Source organism: Eretmochelys imbricata, chromosome 2, assembly GCF_965152235.1.
Source record: "Eretmochelys imbricata isolate rEreImb1 chromosome 2, rEreImb1.hap1, whole genome shotgun sequence".
In the NCBI taxonomy this organism is placed as follows: Eukaryota; Metazoa; Chordata; order Testudines; family Cheloniidae; genus Eretmochelys; species Eretmochelys imbricata.
Window position 1 is genome coordinate 17,830,306 of NC_135573.1, and position 19,005 is coordinate 17,849,310.

A 19,005-nucleotide genomic window follows, 5' to 3' on the forward strand; every position below is an offset into this window, starting at 1 on the left:
ATTTAATAATGTTAATTATCAGCAGAAAGATCAATTGTAGCAGAGGAGGTTAGAGATGCAAGAAGCAGCTGTTCAACAGCGAAGCACTGGATCTGCTTTAGTATTTGCCAGTTCCTTTCAAATGTCCTCACTAAAAAATTATCAGTTACAACAAGATTTGGGTAACTCAACTCATCTGGTACCTGTGGCTTAATTCTAGGTCTTGCCGAGTCTATTTGAATCTGACAGATTAGAGTCTCTTCTGATTTCTCTCCTCCAAGCCCCAATTCATCACATTTCAAATTCTTTTCCCTAATTTATTTTGGACTGGTAGCCTATGCGAATGGCGGGGAGTGGAGGTATGAGATTTGATTTAGAGGCCAAATAAGCCATCTACACATCACACACATGTAGAAAAGCTAAAGTTACCAGGCTTGTGACTTAGGTTTGGTTGTGAATTACGCCGAGGTTGTGAGTGGCCATAATGAAATTTAGTCCATGTCCAATATTCCTGGACTGTAAGGCTAGTGGAATGGAGCTATTAGCATGGGTGGGCCCTTCTGTAAAGCACAGACAGTCTCCAATCCCTGTGGTATATGGATAGTTGGTGGAATTGGATTCTCTGTCTGTGCTTTACAGAAGTTGAAACCAAGGGCAGAATATGGCCCCTGATGTTACTCTGAAGAAATTTGACACAAATGGGATGCAGTTACAAACATGCTAATCTGACATCTTTGTGGTGAATGCACATATTCTAGTGATTGTTTTGGTGACTGTTACCAATGCAGACATCTAATAAACAATGTATAAAGAATTCCATTGATTTTAGAGAAGTATGAACAACTGTTGTAAAGATCAGGAGTCAAACATAAAAGGGCAGGGGGTCATAAAGTGCAGGAGACGTAGATACAATTCCTAGTGTCAACCTCTTATTTTGGTGCCAAAAGCCCCTATGAAATAGTTTTACAGGATTGAATAGACAATGGAAACCTGTCTTTTGTTATTTTAATCATCCTGTAGTGTTTAACAAAAAATCATATCCCTGCTATAGCACTCCACTGTAAAAAAGAAACTTACAGAAAGGATATATTGCTCTCTATTCAATTTTATTACTTTTAGAATAATTTTCATAGAATTCTGTTTCATGCTTATGCAGTTCTGTAGGACTTTGACATAGAGCATCTTTAGCTGCTTCCATATCTTTGTGAATCTGGCCCTTGGACTAGGAATATATGATGACAAAATGGAGCAGAGGGAATACTTCCTATTTTTTTCAAAAATGTGTGTATTTTTATTTTGAAAACTAACTTTTTAAAATTTGACCTCTGATTCCTGTACTTCAATATATTTCTGCACCCTCTGTTTTCAATTTATCTTATTTTATGTCTGTTTTTGCCCTCTCACGCTTTTTGGTCTTTTCACTTTGAAGTCCAGATTCTGCCCTCTGGTGTCAATGTTAGCTCATCTAGTGGTGGAACTTGAACCTGAGAGCTTGTGCCTGTGTCATACACTACAAGACTCAAGCAATTAACCCATGTTCGAAAAGGAAACATTCAGCTCAGTGAATGGGAATTCGAATGCACCATCTTTTTTAGCTAATGGTAGTATGAGTAGCCTGTCTACATTTGCATTACATCATACTGAAAACACAGCCCTTAAGGTCCACCGGAGTGTCATTTCTTCTGGCTAATAAATCAGGAGGCAAAACAAAACTCTGTTGGCACCACAATCAGTTGTCCAAGATTCCACTTGGCCAAGTTTTATATTCCGAATAACTAAGTTGACTCTGGATCTTTTTTGTTTACACAACAAAACCAATCCCAATTCCACACTAATTGGATATAGATAATATTGTAATTAGATTTAGTACTAAATTACAATTCAGCTGGAATATGTTGAATCAAAAGTATTTAAACCTACCCCCTGAAACTCACTCAGTGTTTTTTCTTGTATTTTTTCAGTTACAAAAAAAATAAGGAACCCTGGGTTAATGGGAAGTATTCTACTACTTCTTCCAACATTATTTGGGCCTAAACCCATATTCCCTGTCTATGCAAAACTACCACAGGCATCACTGGGAGATGACAAGTAATGGGCCTGTCTCACGCAACTCTTTTATATCAAAGTACGAGCCTCTTGAGTTGAGATAACCCAAATATTTGAAGTAATATGATTGCAAGGTGTTAACATGCTAAGGCCCAAAACCTAGTCACAATGAAGTCAATGGAAATTTTGCTGTTGGTTTCAACGCGATAAGGATTCGCAGCTGAAGCATTAAACAACACTGGGAAATGCATTGTACTGTCAAACTGGAAAAGTTTTGTGTGAAAAACAAATTATAACAACTTCACTTGGGTGGCGGTAATAGGCATGAGAAAAATTGGAAACCATGTGCTGAACTGCATTATTCATGCCTTTTGATCCGCCTCACTAGATCTCTGTTTAGTAATCCTCGCCCCCCCTTGGAACATACTTGTAATTCCAAATCTCTTGACAACATCAAACAATGCCTATTTTAAACCTATCAACTTACTGGATGTTTCCTCCTTTCCCTTAATATTACACTGGTCTGAGGTACAGGATGGGCACCAGGAAGAGATCCTCAGCTGATGTAAATTGTCAAGACAATGTACTCCCAACTGATCTGCCCCATGGGATGAAATCCTGGTTCCATTGAAATCAATGGCAAAACTCCCAGGACTTTAACAGGGCTAGGATTTCACCCCGGACTAATGCAGGGGTAAGGTTAGATATACTGTGGTCCTGCAGCATAACACATAGGAGCTTTGTGTGGTTAGAAAGGGGATATTGCCCTATTTTCCCATGGGATATACAGCACTTGCATCTCACCCTGGAAGGGCTAGTGATATCTGCATGGATGATCTCACTTAAGTCATTCTTAGAGTTTTCTAAAAATGTATTCATTATTATTTTCCTCTTCAGTACAGCTGGACTCGTGATATTAAAGGAGCTTGGTTTTACAGGCAGAGGGAAGTGAAATATCGTTCCCATGCAGTATTTCAAATCTCTCTGAAACATTTCTAAAGTTGTTTTTTTTGTAACACATCTTCATCTGTGTTTGAGTAGAACCTCGTACACTGGTTCCCTGATTCTGAATGGAGTCTTAAGGTGCTACTGTAGTGTAAATGCTGATGATCATGATATATAGAATATGTCATTGCATGATATAAAGGTTTCAGTGCTGTTCATTTGGGAGGTTAGGCCTAACTCCTGAGTACAATGGCTATCCCCAAACTCAGGTCAATAAAACCTTTAGAGCACACCGTTGCATGCATGCACATTTGTGCATATGACAGACAGACACAGAACCGTTGCCTTTAAAAAAAAAAGACATTTGCCAACCGTTAACCACACTCATATCATGGACACTAGTTTTTCCCTAGACTTAGAAGAATAAATAAATGTGATAACTCTACAGTAGGGCATCTGTTGGCAAACGTGGAACTGTTTTGTTTTGACCACTGTATATACAATGCTTTCTCTGCCAGTAGAGGTGTGACTGAAAGCACTATGTCTTGTCTTTCAATGTCACTCACTAATATGGAAAAACAAATCATTAGGTCCAGATTCTGCCACCCTCACTAATATTCAGTAGTACTTTACTCTGCAAATAGCCCTGTTGGTTTCAATGGGATTACTCGAGGAATAAGAACTACTCTGGATGAATAAGGGTGGCGGCATCTGGCCCTCAGTAGTTATATGGGTCACCAGTATTTGTTCCATATAGCTGCTGACCAGACAGCATCATAGGCTTGGTGGGGAAGCAAGTATTCTACATTGGTTCCCCTAGCAAATGCAGAACAAAGCATGGGATGTGCTGGCACAAGTGGATTAGAGCACATACCTTGGTCAATGACACACAGATAACCTTTTATTACTTGATTTTTATTGCCCATTAGGGAGAAGCTGTTTGTGTCAGTGTCTTTGTTTGTGTGAGAGAGAAAGATGGACATATTACATCATGTTCAGCTGGGATTTGTCCTTCTTTTTCCCGGAGAAATATGGATTGTTTCAATCCGCTTCCCTCCTTGTCCCACTGCAAATTGCATTATGGCCCCTGTCATGATTAGGTGGCATATTTAGTCAACAGTAGTTCTAAACCAATTAGTTAATATACGCAGCAACAAAGCAGCATGATTCTTCACTTCACATTAAGCCAAATAATTTTAGTCACCTGCTGAGGTGAGGTGAGATAATTTGCCCCAATTAATCAAGAGTTACCCTGCTAAAACATCAGGCACTTGTCTCCCTCTGTTTCCAGCAGAGCTGGACTTAATTCTGAAGAGACCAAAACACTTCAGCCTCTGAAGTGATCCTGTTCTTATAGAGACCAAGCACTGCTTCAAGCCTCCATCCCTGTAACAGAATATCCATAATAGCTTTGCCACAGATCCCAAGTTTAAATTAACTCCTTCAAGTCTGGAGAATGACTAATATACCTCTAAAGAAAGGATGTTATTAGGTGTGATCCACAACACATTGCAATCACATTTTCTAATGTTCCTAAAATCTCAAATCTCATGATCCAGGGCTTCTCCCAATCACCTGTAGGGATCAGAAAGGACCCTTATTTTTTTTTCTCCTTCCTCTGAAGTATCAGAGATGTCCATACCTGCAGATGGAACACTTGGCAGAGTGGGCCAGTGATTTGAGGTGGTACTGAGCATTGTGTCTCTCAGCTTGGCTGGCTGGTTCATGCTCACATGCTCCGGGTCTAACTAATCGCCATATGTGAGGATGGGAAGTTATTCCCCCAGATCAAATTGGCAGGGACGCTGGTTGTGGTTTTTTCTATGGCATGGGGCATGAATGCCAAAATCATCTGGGTATATATCACTGAAAAACTCCTTGTCACTGCTGGGGCCTCAGGCATTTGTGCACCTCGGTCCTTCCTGTTCTCTGCCTGTGGCATGCAATAGTTTAAGCCCCAGACGGCTATAATACTTTGATCTAATTCTGGTTGATAGGGTTGGTCTGGGGATGGCTAGCTGGAGTTTATTGGCCTGTGATTTACAAGAGGTCAGATTAGACGTTCTGGTGGTACCTTCTGGCATGAAACTCTGACTCTAGAAAGATTCCTAATGATGTCACTGGAATCTGCCCTTAATGCATACATCTTAACTTTTGCATACCAGCGATAAGATGGGGACCTAGATATGTCTGAAAGTTTTTATGGTAATGTTTAATTGATTTCCCTTTCCGAAAATTTGGTAGTGCTGCCTTTTTTGTGACTAAGTAAAAGGGCTTCTCAAAACATTTGAAGGGTGAAATCCAGCCGTATTGAAGTCAAGAGCAAAATCCCCATCAACGTCAATATTGGAAGGGATTTGAGCCATAGTGTGTTAAGCTCTTTTGGCTTTCTGTGTTCTAAAGTTTCTCTTCTAATTATGCAGTGTAAGAGAGCAATTTACTATTCAGGATTATTTCATCCTTGGCCTCTGTACCAGGACTTCAAATAAGGTTGCCACTTCAGCTGTATTTTGTGGTGGTAATTAGGCTAAAACCACTCTCATTTCTTATGTGCTACTCAACATTTATCAGAAGGTAACAGCTTAAGATCGTTTCTGTCCATGCTCTGAATTTGGACCAGGGAAAGACTCCATATTCCATTATCTGCATGGAGTCTCCTAATCAATAAAAATTGCCTTATGGGTTCAAACCACTGGTCCATCTAGACCAGTATTATGTCTGCTGCAGCGGGCAGTACCAGATACATCAGAGGAGCCCTGCAACAGGCAGCTGTGAATTAACCTGCCCACAAGGAACATTTCTTCCTAACCCCTAATAATTAGAGGTTGTCTTGTACCCTAAAGTTTGAGAGTTTATATCCCTTCTACTCACTAGCATTTTTTTAAACGTTGGGACTATAGCAGACAATAATGTTTAAGTTTTCCTGTTCAATCTGCTGTCTTGTGGTTTGCATAACGAATTGCTACACTGGGTTGAGTTACTCCTTCATGGAATTAAATTCTACATCTGTTCTCAAAGTTAAACACTACTCTTACTATCTCCACCATCTGTCCTTTTCGAAACTTCACAGAAATCACTTGCGTCATCAGTGATGGAAAAGGACAATTAAAATGATCTACAAAAAAATCTACCACAGTTATGACCATGAAAAGTGATGTATATGAATGATGTTAACCAATATGGCATAACTGTGATCTACATATGCTGGTTGGAACATACCAATGTAGAGAAGCTCACTGTCTGTTTGAAAGCATATGAACAGGCACATGGTGAGGCAGACAGGGACGTTTCTCTTTCTTTCTCCTCCCCTCCAAACTATCTGTTCCCTGACTATACACATCCAGTAACTTCACTGTCTTTTCTCCTTTACATATTTTCTGTGAATTCTATTCTAATTTGCTGAGACTGACCACTGAATTCAGTCCCCTGTTTCCTTGGTAATGCAGCGGCAAAATCTGGAAACATTACAATGATATAGTTCAGTGGAACCACAAACATAAAGGCCCCTACAAAACGTGACACGAAAGCAGCCACCTACTATACTGTATGTGTTTAGTGGAACAGACGTTATTTTAAACTTCTGTAGGTTTCATTGAATGAATTGCATGAAATGCTGTTACGGTTTGCAATGCAACATAATCTAAAACATTGCATTTTTAACCCAAGGGGACCAGCAGGTTTATTCTGTTTGCATGTGCTTTCCCCTAGACTCTGGCTGCCCTAACAAGAAATTCAATAAATCTGCTTCCAAACCATCTTGCACAAGCTTTGCATGTCCAGTCTGGGCCCGAGGAAATTAACAAGCGAATAGAGCACACCATCGACTTACGGAGTGGCGATAAATTGAGAAGAGAGCATATCAAGCCTTTCTCACTGATGTTTAAAGACTCCAGCCTGGAGCATAAGGTAGCTGGGTCTTGATAGCTGCATTTTTCCAATTCAAATTGTCTTAAATGTCCACTGAATTAGAGACAATAGCTCTAGGTTCTAGCTTTGTTTTGTTTTGTTTTGTTTTTTAGAAGACACGATTGAACCGAAGGTCATTCTACTCCTTGATGAGTCAGTTCCAAAGCTGGCAAATCCCTACTAGTGAGCCAAGGGCTGCTTTTGAAGAAAAGTGAAAGCTGTTTGCCAGCTTTTTAATTGGATGATGAGTCAAAGCAGAGCTTACTTTTTAAAATGAGGCTGCTTGGGCACAAAAACCAGGAGCAAGCATGTCAATAAAATGATGCTTCTCCTTAGGAAAATAAAAAAAAAGAGGATAGATAGTATAGAAATCTATTCCCCCTTTTTGGTGACACAATCCCACCCAAAATCCTAGTCAATTGCTATTTTTTATTTTGAGTCAAAACCACTCTATCAAATCTTTGTTTTAGTCCCGAAATTAAAGAAACGTTCTACTTCTGAGGGATAAATATTGTTTTCTCATGTCTCATGTTGCTCCTGAGCTGCAGTATGATCCCACCCGAATCTTGTCTCTTGTCTGCATTCAAAAGCACATATATATTTCAGTTTGAAAGTGGGAGGGGGAATGGAAAAGCGAGCTCGTCCAGTGTTCCTTGCAAACTAATTGTGTTGGTTCTTTTCATTGGTTTCAAATGACTTCATCAACCCAGAGAATAACAAAGTGCTCAGTGTCAGCAGTGACAGTCTTATGGTCAGGTATATGCCTAATTGGAGAAGGGGGAGGGAGAGAAACAGCATGGAAGTTGCACGCTTGAGGAGTCTTGCTGTCCATCAGTGCTTTAACATCTGTTGAGCAACAGCTCAAGGTACATTCGCTCAACTCATGTAGGCAGATCCTCAACTGGTGTAAATTGTCATAGCTCCATTGACTTCCACAGAATTATAATAATTGACAGCAGCTAGGGGCCTGTCCCATAGACATCTGCGAGCAATTTGAGTCTGATCCCACATTCCGGACTCAGGCAATACTCTGATTACAGACCTTGCTCTCATTAAGTAGGAACTTCTCCTCCTGAAACCCTTGCTGTCATTGAATCATACATTACTTTGCAAAAGACCCCACTGAAGAAAAAAGGACTGACTATTCAAGAAGTAAGTTACTACTCAATACGAGCAAAGCCTCAATCTGGCCCAAAGTAAATAGGAATTTTCCAGAATCAAGTCCTATGTTAGGGGCATTGTTTTGTTAAACCTGCCTGCCAGCTCAGACTCCACAATCAGCAATGACAGGAAAATTCCAGACAGAAAATTTGGGATCTAATTTAAATTCGGTTTAAGCAGGGCAAGAAAAAACCCACCCGTCACATCTCATAGGTCAGATTTCAAATATTAACAAGGTGTTAAATTATATCTAAATGACGGAAAGGTGTCTGTCAAAAAGTCAGCATTTGTTAGTGGTTGCAACACCTGTTGCTCTCAGTATGGTACCTCAGAGAGCACAGTGCCATAACTGTTGGTAAATTATGACTTTTTTAATGATAACCATTGTATATCCGCATTTCTAGTCCATGCAGAACCAGCAGGCACAGAATATGAAAAAATGAAGAACGTCTTTTAAAAGTGAACTGGAATAGTTTCAACTTTCTGAATCTGCTTTTTTCAAGTATTGGGTAGAAGTAGATTCAGATAGATTATTTTATCTGATCTGGTTTGTTCAGAGCTAATAATTAGAGGAAAACGAAGTTCTCATAGCTATTCATCTTGCTAAGATGCAGTCTAACCATGCCATCACAAGCTAGACAGTGAGTTCTTGAGGGCCTGGGACTGCTTCGTCGTACATGTGTGCAAAGTGCCATGCACACCAATTGTGCTACTCAAAATAATACATCTAGTAAGTATTCATGGGGCCAGTAGGTTAATGAAAGGCAAATCATCATGTACATTTGATTACTAATATAGTGGAACTACCGTATATTGACATGCAGGAAATGTTTGTTCCTCCCAGTTTTGCCTGTGCAATGATTGCAGGGTTAGCACCACTTAGTGACGTTATACAAGGTAATATCTGCAGAGAATAGCTACAATTTCTAGAAAGGCAGCCCCTAATTATTTTCTAGATTGTCTCTATACTATCATTTAACACTAATTGTTTTCCTCTTGTTTTATCAGGTTAAAATTTGAGTTCGACCAGACTATTTCAAAACATTTTCTCGCTAAGCTCTCATTGTCCCCGGTCCTTGCCTTTCACTCCAGAATCAGACTTTTTCCCCAGTTCTTAACACTTCTCTGCTGTCTGCCCCGACCTTCTACATCAGCTCCTCTAGTTGCTCTCCGCAGTGCTTCTGAGTAAATGAACTGGCACATGTTTATTGGCCTTCCCCTCTCACTCTGCAGTTCCCCCATGCCTGATTGATTTAGTTTGCTCCCTGTCGCCTTCAGTTTAGTGCGGTGGCTGCCACAAGACAGCAGCGGCTCAGAAATAAAAATATTTCCAAAATGTTTTCAATTTCTTTTTTTTGAAACCTTGTGTCCGTACATTCAGCCTGGTGCTTTTACACAGCACCGACTTCTCCCGAATAAACCCTTCTCTTTTGTTGTCCATGCATTTCTCCCTAGAGAATGCATATATTAAATGTGTACAATAGATTCGCTAGCATTAACCCCACTGGCAATAATAAAGCATCATACTTGCTAGCCATGGTCATTCTGGACAGAGAGTCAATGGCTTATATCTCAGATCAATTGACAAGCAAGTAAATATAAAAATGCACTCCGACTGTATAGGCAATAGGACTGTGCACCATTTATGTCCCATTGAAGGCTTATTTTCGGTAGTTTGAATGGGACTTAAAGGGAGCATTGAACTTATATTGCATCTCTGCTCAGGAGCTGGGATTTCATCCATTATAAAATCACTGCAGTCAGTGGAATTACAGCAGGGTTAATTTGGAGCTTTGATTTGTTAAAAAGGATATAAAAGCAAAGTATCAATTTCAGGAATCCACCTGCTTTGTGTAAATGGCACAATTTGTTGTGACGTAGCACAATTCCTATCTATTTATAACAGTTTAGGTCTTTATGATTACTTCCAGTGGCAGATTCCCCATTCCTCTGTTGTTCTCCTCTACTGTTGCATGAATGTAGATTCCACAGACACGGCAAGCATAGTTATATCAGAAAATAGGATACCACCATGAAAGGAAAGATAAAATGCACAGTGAACTCCACCAGGATTCATTGTGTTAGGAGGGATTCATGCAAGATCCCAAATAGTGTGTTTTTAAAATTATATCACCAAATGGACCAGTCATTGCTAATTCATATGTCACGTATTAGCGCTTGATATCTCACTGGACTTTCATTATGATTCACTCCCAGTTTCACTTGAAGCTATTTTCACAAACAGGATAGTGGCAAATGGGCAAAATCAAAAGAGACACAGCTAAAGAATCCTTGAAGTTTTAGCATCAGACTGTGGAAGATGCTGACAGCCTTCTAATGGCTCACAAAGGTTCTCAGCTATCACTTAGGATGATTCCCCTCTAAATAGGCGTTTATCATGGAGGGGGTTCTCTGTACTTCTTGTTTGTCCGTTAGAAATTTCCCAATACCATGAATCCCATGCAGATATATCAGGGGAGTGTGGCAGAGTAATTTTCAGCAGGGCGAAGGTTGTGCTCAGGAAAGTCTCATTCCTAAAAATGTAGCTATCCCTAAAGGAATTCCTAGCCTCAGAGTTATTCCTCTCCTCACAAGGGTTATTCCTACAGAGAACTACATTGCATTGGGAAAGGAATGTAGGAGGAAGTTGCTATGGGGAAGTTGTCCCCAGGGTGACATTTCAATCTTAGTGTTCCCATGGAAAATGTGTAATCTGGGCTGTTCTAATTACAAAAACATCTCCGAAGGCTGTGAGCTCTTAAGGGCAGGGACTGTCCTTCCATTACATGCTTGTACAGTGCCCAGCACAGTGGCGCCTGATACTGCATTGTGGCCTCTACAGGCTAATGATGATAAACCTCCTCATCACTAATATTAATTAAGGCCAGTTCATGCCCTGGTTCTCTGCAGCCGTGAACAGCAGAGTGCCCACTGCCATCTGTGACTGCACAGTCCCTGCCCAGACCACCGCTCTACGCATGCGGAAGGAAAGGGATTGGATGCTGCGAGCAAGTGGTCAGAGAGGGGTGGGGAATGAGCAAAGCTGTTGGGGGCCTGCTATGCTACGCACAGTGCCGGATGGGAGCCCAGGGAAGCATTGTGCCTCTCTGAGTCAGAGTGACTTCCTGGCATTCCTCCTGGAGCAGGGATGAGCCTCGAGGCTCAGTCCAGCCCCTAATGATTTCAAAGCACACAGAAATATTAACAACAAGTCCTTCTCAAGGCACAATTATGCCACATACGCCTTTATCCTTTCAAAATCAATTTAAATACAGCAGGAAATGCTGTATTTGTACTGCAGTAAATTAATTCTCTATAATTTCCCTAACCAATCATTTTCATTTCATAATAAATTGTAAAAACTTAAAATTAACTTTCCTTGGTTATTTTGTGCAGTGCATAGGCCCAGTCCTGTACAGTTTAGGCAGGCAAAACCCTTTCTTTCTTCAGTGATAGTTTTACCTGAATCAGGAGTGTGGAACTGGGTATTTCACAAGTTACTAGAAAGAAAATGGGGCTTTATATTTGAGAGGAGACAAGTTTTGTGTTTACGAAGAGCAGCTGAATTTAATATGCCAGTTCTCTTTTGTACTATCATTATGTCATTGTTGCTGATAGCTCAGTGACTCAGGTAGTATGTGGAGACAACTCTAATTAAACTCACACCCATGGCTTCAAAAATTGACATCCATCTCGAAAAGCGAGTAGGAAGCATCCCCTAATGAGTGTGGTGAGGCACTAGCAATCAATTTCTGCAAAGTTTAAGCCTTCTTTAAAAAAAGAAAAAGAAAAAAGAAAACATGAATGGATGAAGTGGTGTCTTCTTGCAAACGCAGGTAAACAGATCTACTGTCTCTGCACACAGCAGCAGAGTGAAACTAGTAACCTTGTGCACAGTAGTGAAACCATCAAGAATCATGTCAATTTCACACTGCCGCGGCAATGAGTAGACAAAGGAGTTATTCATGAGAGAAGGGGATCCAAAAGACAGAAGCAGGCAGAGAGGTAAATGGACATCCTTCTTCCTTATAGCAAACAGGACACTTTGGAAGAGGGAGAAGCTAAGAAGCACCTTCTCCCTTCCAAAAGCTAGATGAGATAGAGCTTTAGATTTCAGCAGATGCTCAAACAGGAAATGAAGCCCAAGGATGCAAGGATTGGACACAGTTTTAAAGCCCATCACTCACCTCCTTCAAAAGTAGCTGAGAAGACAGAGGGTTGAGCTTTGCAACATGCTGTTACCCAGGGACCTTAGTGATGCAGCTCCCTCTCTCTTGCCACTTGCCCTGCTCATGCCCACATTTTAGTTCTGCTTCTCTGGACCTGTCGGCATCGGGGCGGGGGAGTTTGTTTGTTTCTCACAAAATCTGAAAGGGAGATCTATATACATTTTATATTACCTTTGATTTCATTTACAGTGCTGAATATATAACTCGGCTTCACCATCACCTAGAGAGATTAGATGAAGCAGAGAGGCATGATTCCATTGCAATAAAAGAGGAGAAAGAAAGTTTTACAGATAGGCATCTTTTTACTTTTATTCCTTAAAGGAATTTTTGTAGCACAGATAAGGCATAAATAGAGCTATGCCAGGTTTTTTGAAATTTAGGTACACGGGCCAGCTCCTCATCGGCTGTAAATCGACATTGCTCCACTGAAGTCAGCGGTGATATGCTGATTTCCACCACTTAAGGACCTAGTCCATCTGCCTCCTGGTTTAACTGATTCACTTTTATTGACTGAGCCCAAAACTCGTTTCTGAAGGGACTTGCATGGCAAGGGTGACGTGGTAATCTGCGATGTCTGCTAGGATTTCCAAAATCTGTGGTTTGCAGGACTGGAAGCAAAATGCTTGGCAATATGTAGTTTGAATTTAAAAAAAAAAAAAAAGCCAAAACAGAGGAAAGCATTTGGTGGCATCTTTGCAACTCAAGGAGCCTTCAGTATAAAAGTTGGGCTGTTGGCAGAATAATATCCCCACTTGAATGCTCATGTTCATAAGTTTCTATATTACCTGTGTGTTAGTTGGAATATTGACTGTCACGACTTGAAAGGAGAACAGGATAAATGTAATACAGAGTTCAGGCCATATTCTGTTAGGCTTCTGGGAAAAGGCATAATGCTACCCCAAGTGACTCATACATTACAAAGGGAGCATTAACGGTTATCCATATTATCACCCAGCGCCATTCACAAATCTCATGCACAATTTATTCTCCTGAGAGTAGGATATGTATGGGTTTGTGGAAGGGGGGGAGCTGTGTGAAGAGGAAATTACAGATTTAAAGATCATTTAGATATGAATAGAGCCCTACCAAATTCACGATCATGAAAAACGCATCATGGACTGTGAAATCTGGTCTTTTGTGTGCTTTTACCCTACACTATACGGATTTCTTGGGGGAGACCAGCGTTTCCCAAACTGGGGGCCTTGACCCAAAAGGGAGTTGCAGGGGGGTCGCAAGGTTATTTTAGGGGGTCACGGTGTTGCCACCTTTACTTCTGCGCTGCCTTCAGAGCTGGGCGGCCGGAGAGTGGCGGCTGCTGACTGAGGGCCCAGCTCTGCAGGCAGCAGCGCAGAAGGAAGGGTGGCAATACCACACCAGGCCGTCCGTCCTTCTGCGCTGCTGCTGGCGGCGGCTCTGCCTTCAGAGCTGGGCTCCCGGCCAGCAGCCGCCGCTCCCCAGCCGCCCAGCTCTGAAGACAGCGTCACCATCAGCAGCAGTGCAGAAGTGAGGGTAGCAGTACCGCAACCCCCCCTAGCTCCTTTTTGTGTCAGGACCCCTACAATTACAACACTGTGAAATTTCAGATTTAAATAGCTGAAATCAACTATTTTTAAAATCCCATGACCGTGAAATTGACCAAAATGGACGTGAATTTGGTAGGGCCCTAGATATAAAGCTATAGACTGACCTTGACATTACACTCCGTGATCCCTTCCCATCACAGAGTGGTCTCTTGCCATGTTTTGGAGAAGTCAGAATAAGCAAGGGCAGTAGAGCTCAGGAGCGGAGGGGAGGGACTCACTTCAGCTGAAAGTTGAGTATTTTAAAAGGAAAATGTAATGACCTTTATCCTGAAAACACTTACGCACACGTGTAACTTTATGTATGTGATGCAGCCCCTGTTGACTTCGGTGCATTTCTTCCATTTCTTTTTAATAGAGTCCCCAATTAAAACCTTGTATCCAAACACTGCTGAACTATGGGATATTAGAGATCTAGATCTGAATTTACTGCTTGGACTTCCCTGTCAGTACTATGTACCTAGGTATTTTGCATCATATTCATCCCCGTGGTACCTGTATCCTCACCCCATCTTTTGCTTTTTAATGCATGGAATTCAGACAAAAAGGCAACCATGTAAAAGCACTTTGTATTATAAAGCAAAAGGGTTGGGGTTTGCTCCCATTGTGAGAGTGGTTTATTGGCTCATTCATGACATGATGATTTTCGTTCTTTTTTAAAAACAACACCACAATATGCTGATTAATGTACCAGATCCTCTTTTAAATTTCCCAGAAACGTCAAAAAATGTCACTCTTTACAAAACTGATGCATGAGCCGAAGGTTAATTCATTCTTCTTTATTTTTTTTCCAGTATTCTCAAATGAGGGATGAAGTGTTCAAATCAAACTTGGTGTGTGCATTCATTGTCCTTGTATTTATCACGGCAATCCAAAGTTTACTTCCTTCTACAAGGTAAATACAAAGAGACCTCATTGCAATTCTAAAAGGCATTACGGGGAAAGCACAGGATTAGGGCCAGTGTTTTCCGGCAATGAAAACAGAATAATTTCAGATTTTCAAAGCTGTATATTTCAGAAATTTTGGAAATGTAGTATATTACTACAAAAATACATTAATACAAATATCAACAAACATGAGCAATATATAATTCTTTACTGCACAAAAATCCTAAGTGCTGAGGGGTAGACCCAGGTGTGCAGGGGAGGTGAGCGGGGTAGAAGCGCTGTGAATGCTCTCAAGAGCAGGTACGAGTGCCATCCGCTCTGCAGCATGACAAGGGAGCCCGGCGCCCGGCTGCCAAGTCCCCTGCCCACCCAGGGGAAACTCCGCAGCAGTTTTGCTGAGCCCAGGCCTCTATGAGAAGAGGAGAAGGTATCAGCAAGTCTCAATAGCCAGCGTCTGCCCTGTGCCCTCAGGATGAGTCAGGTTTCTCCGGGAAGAAATCAGCAGTCGGAGGGCATGACCCTGCGTGCCCTGCCCACCCTCTGACCAGTGATTCTGGAAATTAAGTGTAATTCTAGAAATGAAGTGTCATTTCAGAAAAAAACATGGTAATAGCAACAGTTTCACGGAAAACACTGGCCCTACCCAGGACAATAATATTTCTAGAATTTCCTTCATTTATGTAACATAAATCAAGCAACTTGATTCTAAAGTTCCTAAGAAAAGATTGGAAATATTAATGCATGGGTTTTTTTTCTTGTAACATACTTTTGTATCATGCTGTCTTCAGGACCTAACACCACTCCTGTCTTCTCATCTTGTTAGGGAGAGAATTGAAATCCACAAGGCCTGCTATGTCTTGAATCATTCTATCAGTTTTAAGTGGCACGTACCATTGAAATGAATGGGGAGTTTGACTTTAAAAAATCAGCATCATATGGCCTCATGTTTCTACAGATAATCTAAAAAATGCTCATTCTGAATGGGTACAATTTCTTATTAGTAAATAATTATTGGTGGGTTGGTGACTGGTTAAAAAGTGCTTTTGTTTCTGTGTTCCATCACAGCACATAAGTATGTCTTAAGTAAGTTGTGTAATTATACTTTATCAATGGTGTGATGTGATGTATAATTATCCTGTCAGGAACAGTCTTGTACTGTCAAGAATGGTAGAGTAAATGACCTAGTAGCTCTTTTCCCACTCTGATTTATCTGGGCTTCACATAGCGCTGAGTTCTCTTAACTCCCGCTGAAGTCAACAGGAGTTGAGGGTGATCAGTAATTTGAATAACTAGGCCATCTGTATTGCACGATGGAACTTCATGTAACATAACCAAACGTGTCAGACTTTCATTTTTGTCCAGCTTCTCCTGCCATTGAATGCAGCATTTTTCTAAGCATTGTGCACCCATTTGTCTATCTACATGCCACAGCCATGTTGAGCATCTACTGCTCTACAATACAAAAACCCTAGGCTCTTAACTTCCCCAAAGTCACACGGCTGAGTCTCCTATGAGGTGAATGATGCTGCTACTACAGAACGGGATGCACAAAGCACTCAATTCTCAGACAGCTGCTTGTCACACAAAGGAACTTGACCACCTGTGGGATAACTTTGAAACTATAGCAACCTGACAAGCGTTAAGGACTTAAACTAACTGATTTGTGCTTTGAATAAGTATTAAAAGTGCCTGTAGCCTAGGACAAGTGCTTTTTTTCATTTATCAATGAAAAATTTTAAAAACATATGATCTTAGGCATGCCTTTATATTATGGTGATGGGCACATTATAAATGTGTGTATAGTAATTTGCGTAAACTCCCACAACATTTAGAATTCTAACGGATCAAAAACACCCCTTATTTTTGATTTTATAGAAATCACAAACCCAGCCACCACTGGTTTGCAAAATGTCCCTGTCCCCCAGCCCATTTTTACCAATTTATAATCTCCAGTTTCTTATCTTCCGTTCTTTAGAAATAATCTACTCTGAGTATCATAAAGCAAGGTGAATACTGGGTACATGAGCTATTCTAGTCATGGTGGGAGTCTACTATAGACCACCGGACCAGGACGATGAGGTGGACGAGGCTTTCTTCCGCAGAAGAAAACTTTCTAACTCGCAGAAGTTACTAGATCGCACGCCCCGGTTCTCATGGGAGACTTCAATCACCCTGATATCTGCTGGGAGAGCACTACAGCAGTGCACAGACTATCCAGGAAGTTTTTGGAAAGTGTAGGGGACAATTTCCTGGTGCAAGTGCTGGAGGAACCAACTAGGGGCAGAGCTCTTCTTGACCTGCCGCTCACAAACCAGGAAGAATTAGTACGGGAAGCAAAAGTGGAGGGGAACCTGGGAGGCAGTGACCTATGAGATAGTCCAGTTCAGGATCCTGACACAAGGAAGAAAGGAAAGCAGCAGAATACGGACTCTGGACTTCAGAAAAGCAGACTTTGACTCCCTCAGGGAACTGATGGGCAAGGTCCCCTGGGAGAATAACATGAGGGGGAAAGGAGTCCAGGAGAGCTGGCTGTATTTTAAAGAATCCTTATTGAGGTTACAGGGACAAACCATCCTGATGTGTAGAAAGAATAGTAAATACAGCAGGCGACCAGCTTGGCTTAACAGTGAAATCCTTACTGATCTTAAATACAAAAAAGAAGCTTACAAGAAGTGGAAGATTGGACAAATGACCAGGGGATGAGTATAAAAATATTGCTTGGGCATGCAGGAGTGAAATCAGGAAGGCCAAATCACTGGTGGAGTTGCAGCTAGCAAAAGATGTTAAGAGTAACAAGAAGGGTTTCTTCAGGTATGTTAGCAACAAGAAGAAAGTCAAGGAAAGTGTGGGCCCCTTACTGAGGGAGACAACCTAGTGACAGAGGATGTGGAAAAAGCTAATGTACTCAATGCTTTTTTTGCCTCTGTCTTCACGGACAAGGTCATCTCCCAGACTGCTGCACTGGGCAGCACAGCATAGGGAGGAGGTGACCAGCCCTCTGTGGAGAAAGAAGTAGTTTGGGACTATTTAGAAAAGCTGGGTGTGCACAAGTCCATGGGGCCGGATGCGTTGCATCCGAGAGTGCTAAAGGAGTTGGCGGATGTGATTACAGAGCCATTGACCATTATCTTTGAAAACTCATGGCGATCGGGGGAAGTCCCAGACGACTGGAAAAAGGCTAATGTAGTGCCTATCTTTAAAAAAGGGAAGAAGGAGGATCCTGGGAACTACAGGCCAGTCAGCCTCACCTCAGTCCCTGGAAAAATCATGGAGCAGGTCCTCAAGGAATCAATTCTGAAGCACTTAGAGGAGAGGAAAGTGATCAGGAAGAGTCAGCATGGATTCACCAACGGCAAGTCATGTCTGACTAATCTAATTGCCTTCTAAGATGAGATAACTGGTTCTGTGGATGAAGGGAAAGCCATGGACGTGTTGTTCCTTGACTTTAGCAAAGCTTTTGACACTGTCTCCCACAATATTCTTGCCAGCAAGTTAAAGAAGTATGGGCTGGATGAATGGACTATAAGGTGGAGAGAAAGCTGGCTAGATTGTCGGGCTCAACGGGTAGTGATCAATGGCTCCATGTCTAGTTGGCAGCCGGTATCAAGTGGAGTGCCCCAAGGGTCAGTCCTGGGGCCGGTTTTGTTCAATATCTTCATAAATGATCTGGAGGATGGTGTGGATTACACCCTCAGCAAGTTTGCAGATGACACTAAACTGGGAGGAGAGGTAGATACGCTGGAGGGTAGGGATAGGATACAGAGGGACCTAGGCAAATTGGAGGATTGGGCCAAAAGAAATCTGATGAGGTTCAACAAGGACAAGTGCAGAGTCCTGCACTTAGGATGGAAGAATCCCATGCACTGCTACAGACTATGGACTAAATGGCTAGGCAGCAGTTCTGCAGAAAAGGACCTAGGGGTTACAGTGGACGAGAAGCTGGATAGGAGTCAAGAGTGTGCCCTTGTTGCCAAGAATGCCAATGGCATTTTGGGATGTATAAGTAGGGGCATTGCCAACATGATTGTTCCCCTCTATTCGACACTGGTGAGGCCTCATCTGGAGTAGTGTGTCCAGTTTTGGGCCCCACACTACAAGAAGGTTGTGGAAAAATTGGAAAGAGTCCAGCGAAGGGCAACAAAAATGATTAGGGGACTGGAACACATGACTTATGAGGAGAAGCTGAGGGAACTGGGGATGTTTAGTCTTCAGAAGAGAAGAATGAGGGGGGATTTGATAGCTGCTTTCAACTACCTGAAAGTGGGTTCCAA

The 19,005-nt window shown here is 41.7% G+C and overlaps 1 protein-coding gene across 1 annotated transcript in view; it reads left to right on the forward strand.

Annotated features, from left to right (window-relative positions):
- Positions 1–19,005, forward strand: part of ADCY8 (adenylate cyclase 8) — a 176,711-nt gene that overhangs the window by 116,312 nt on the left and 41,394 nt on the right. Inside the window, exons 8-9 of the mRNA XM_077808832.1 lie at positions 6,679–6,876; positions 14,641–14,741. Coding sequence (XP_077664958.1) covers positions 6,679–6,876; positions 14,641–14,741 — 299 coding nt within the window. The remainder of the gene's footprint in view (positions 1–6,678; positions 6,877–14,640; positions 14,742–19,005) is intronic.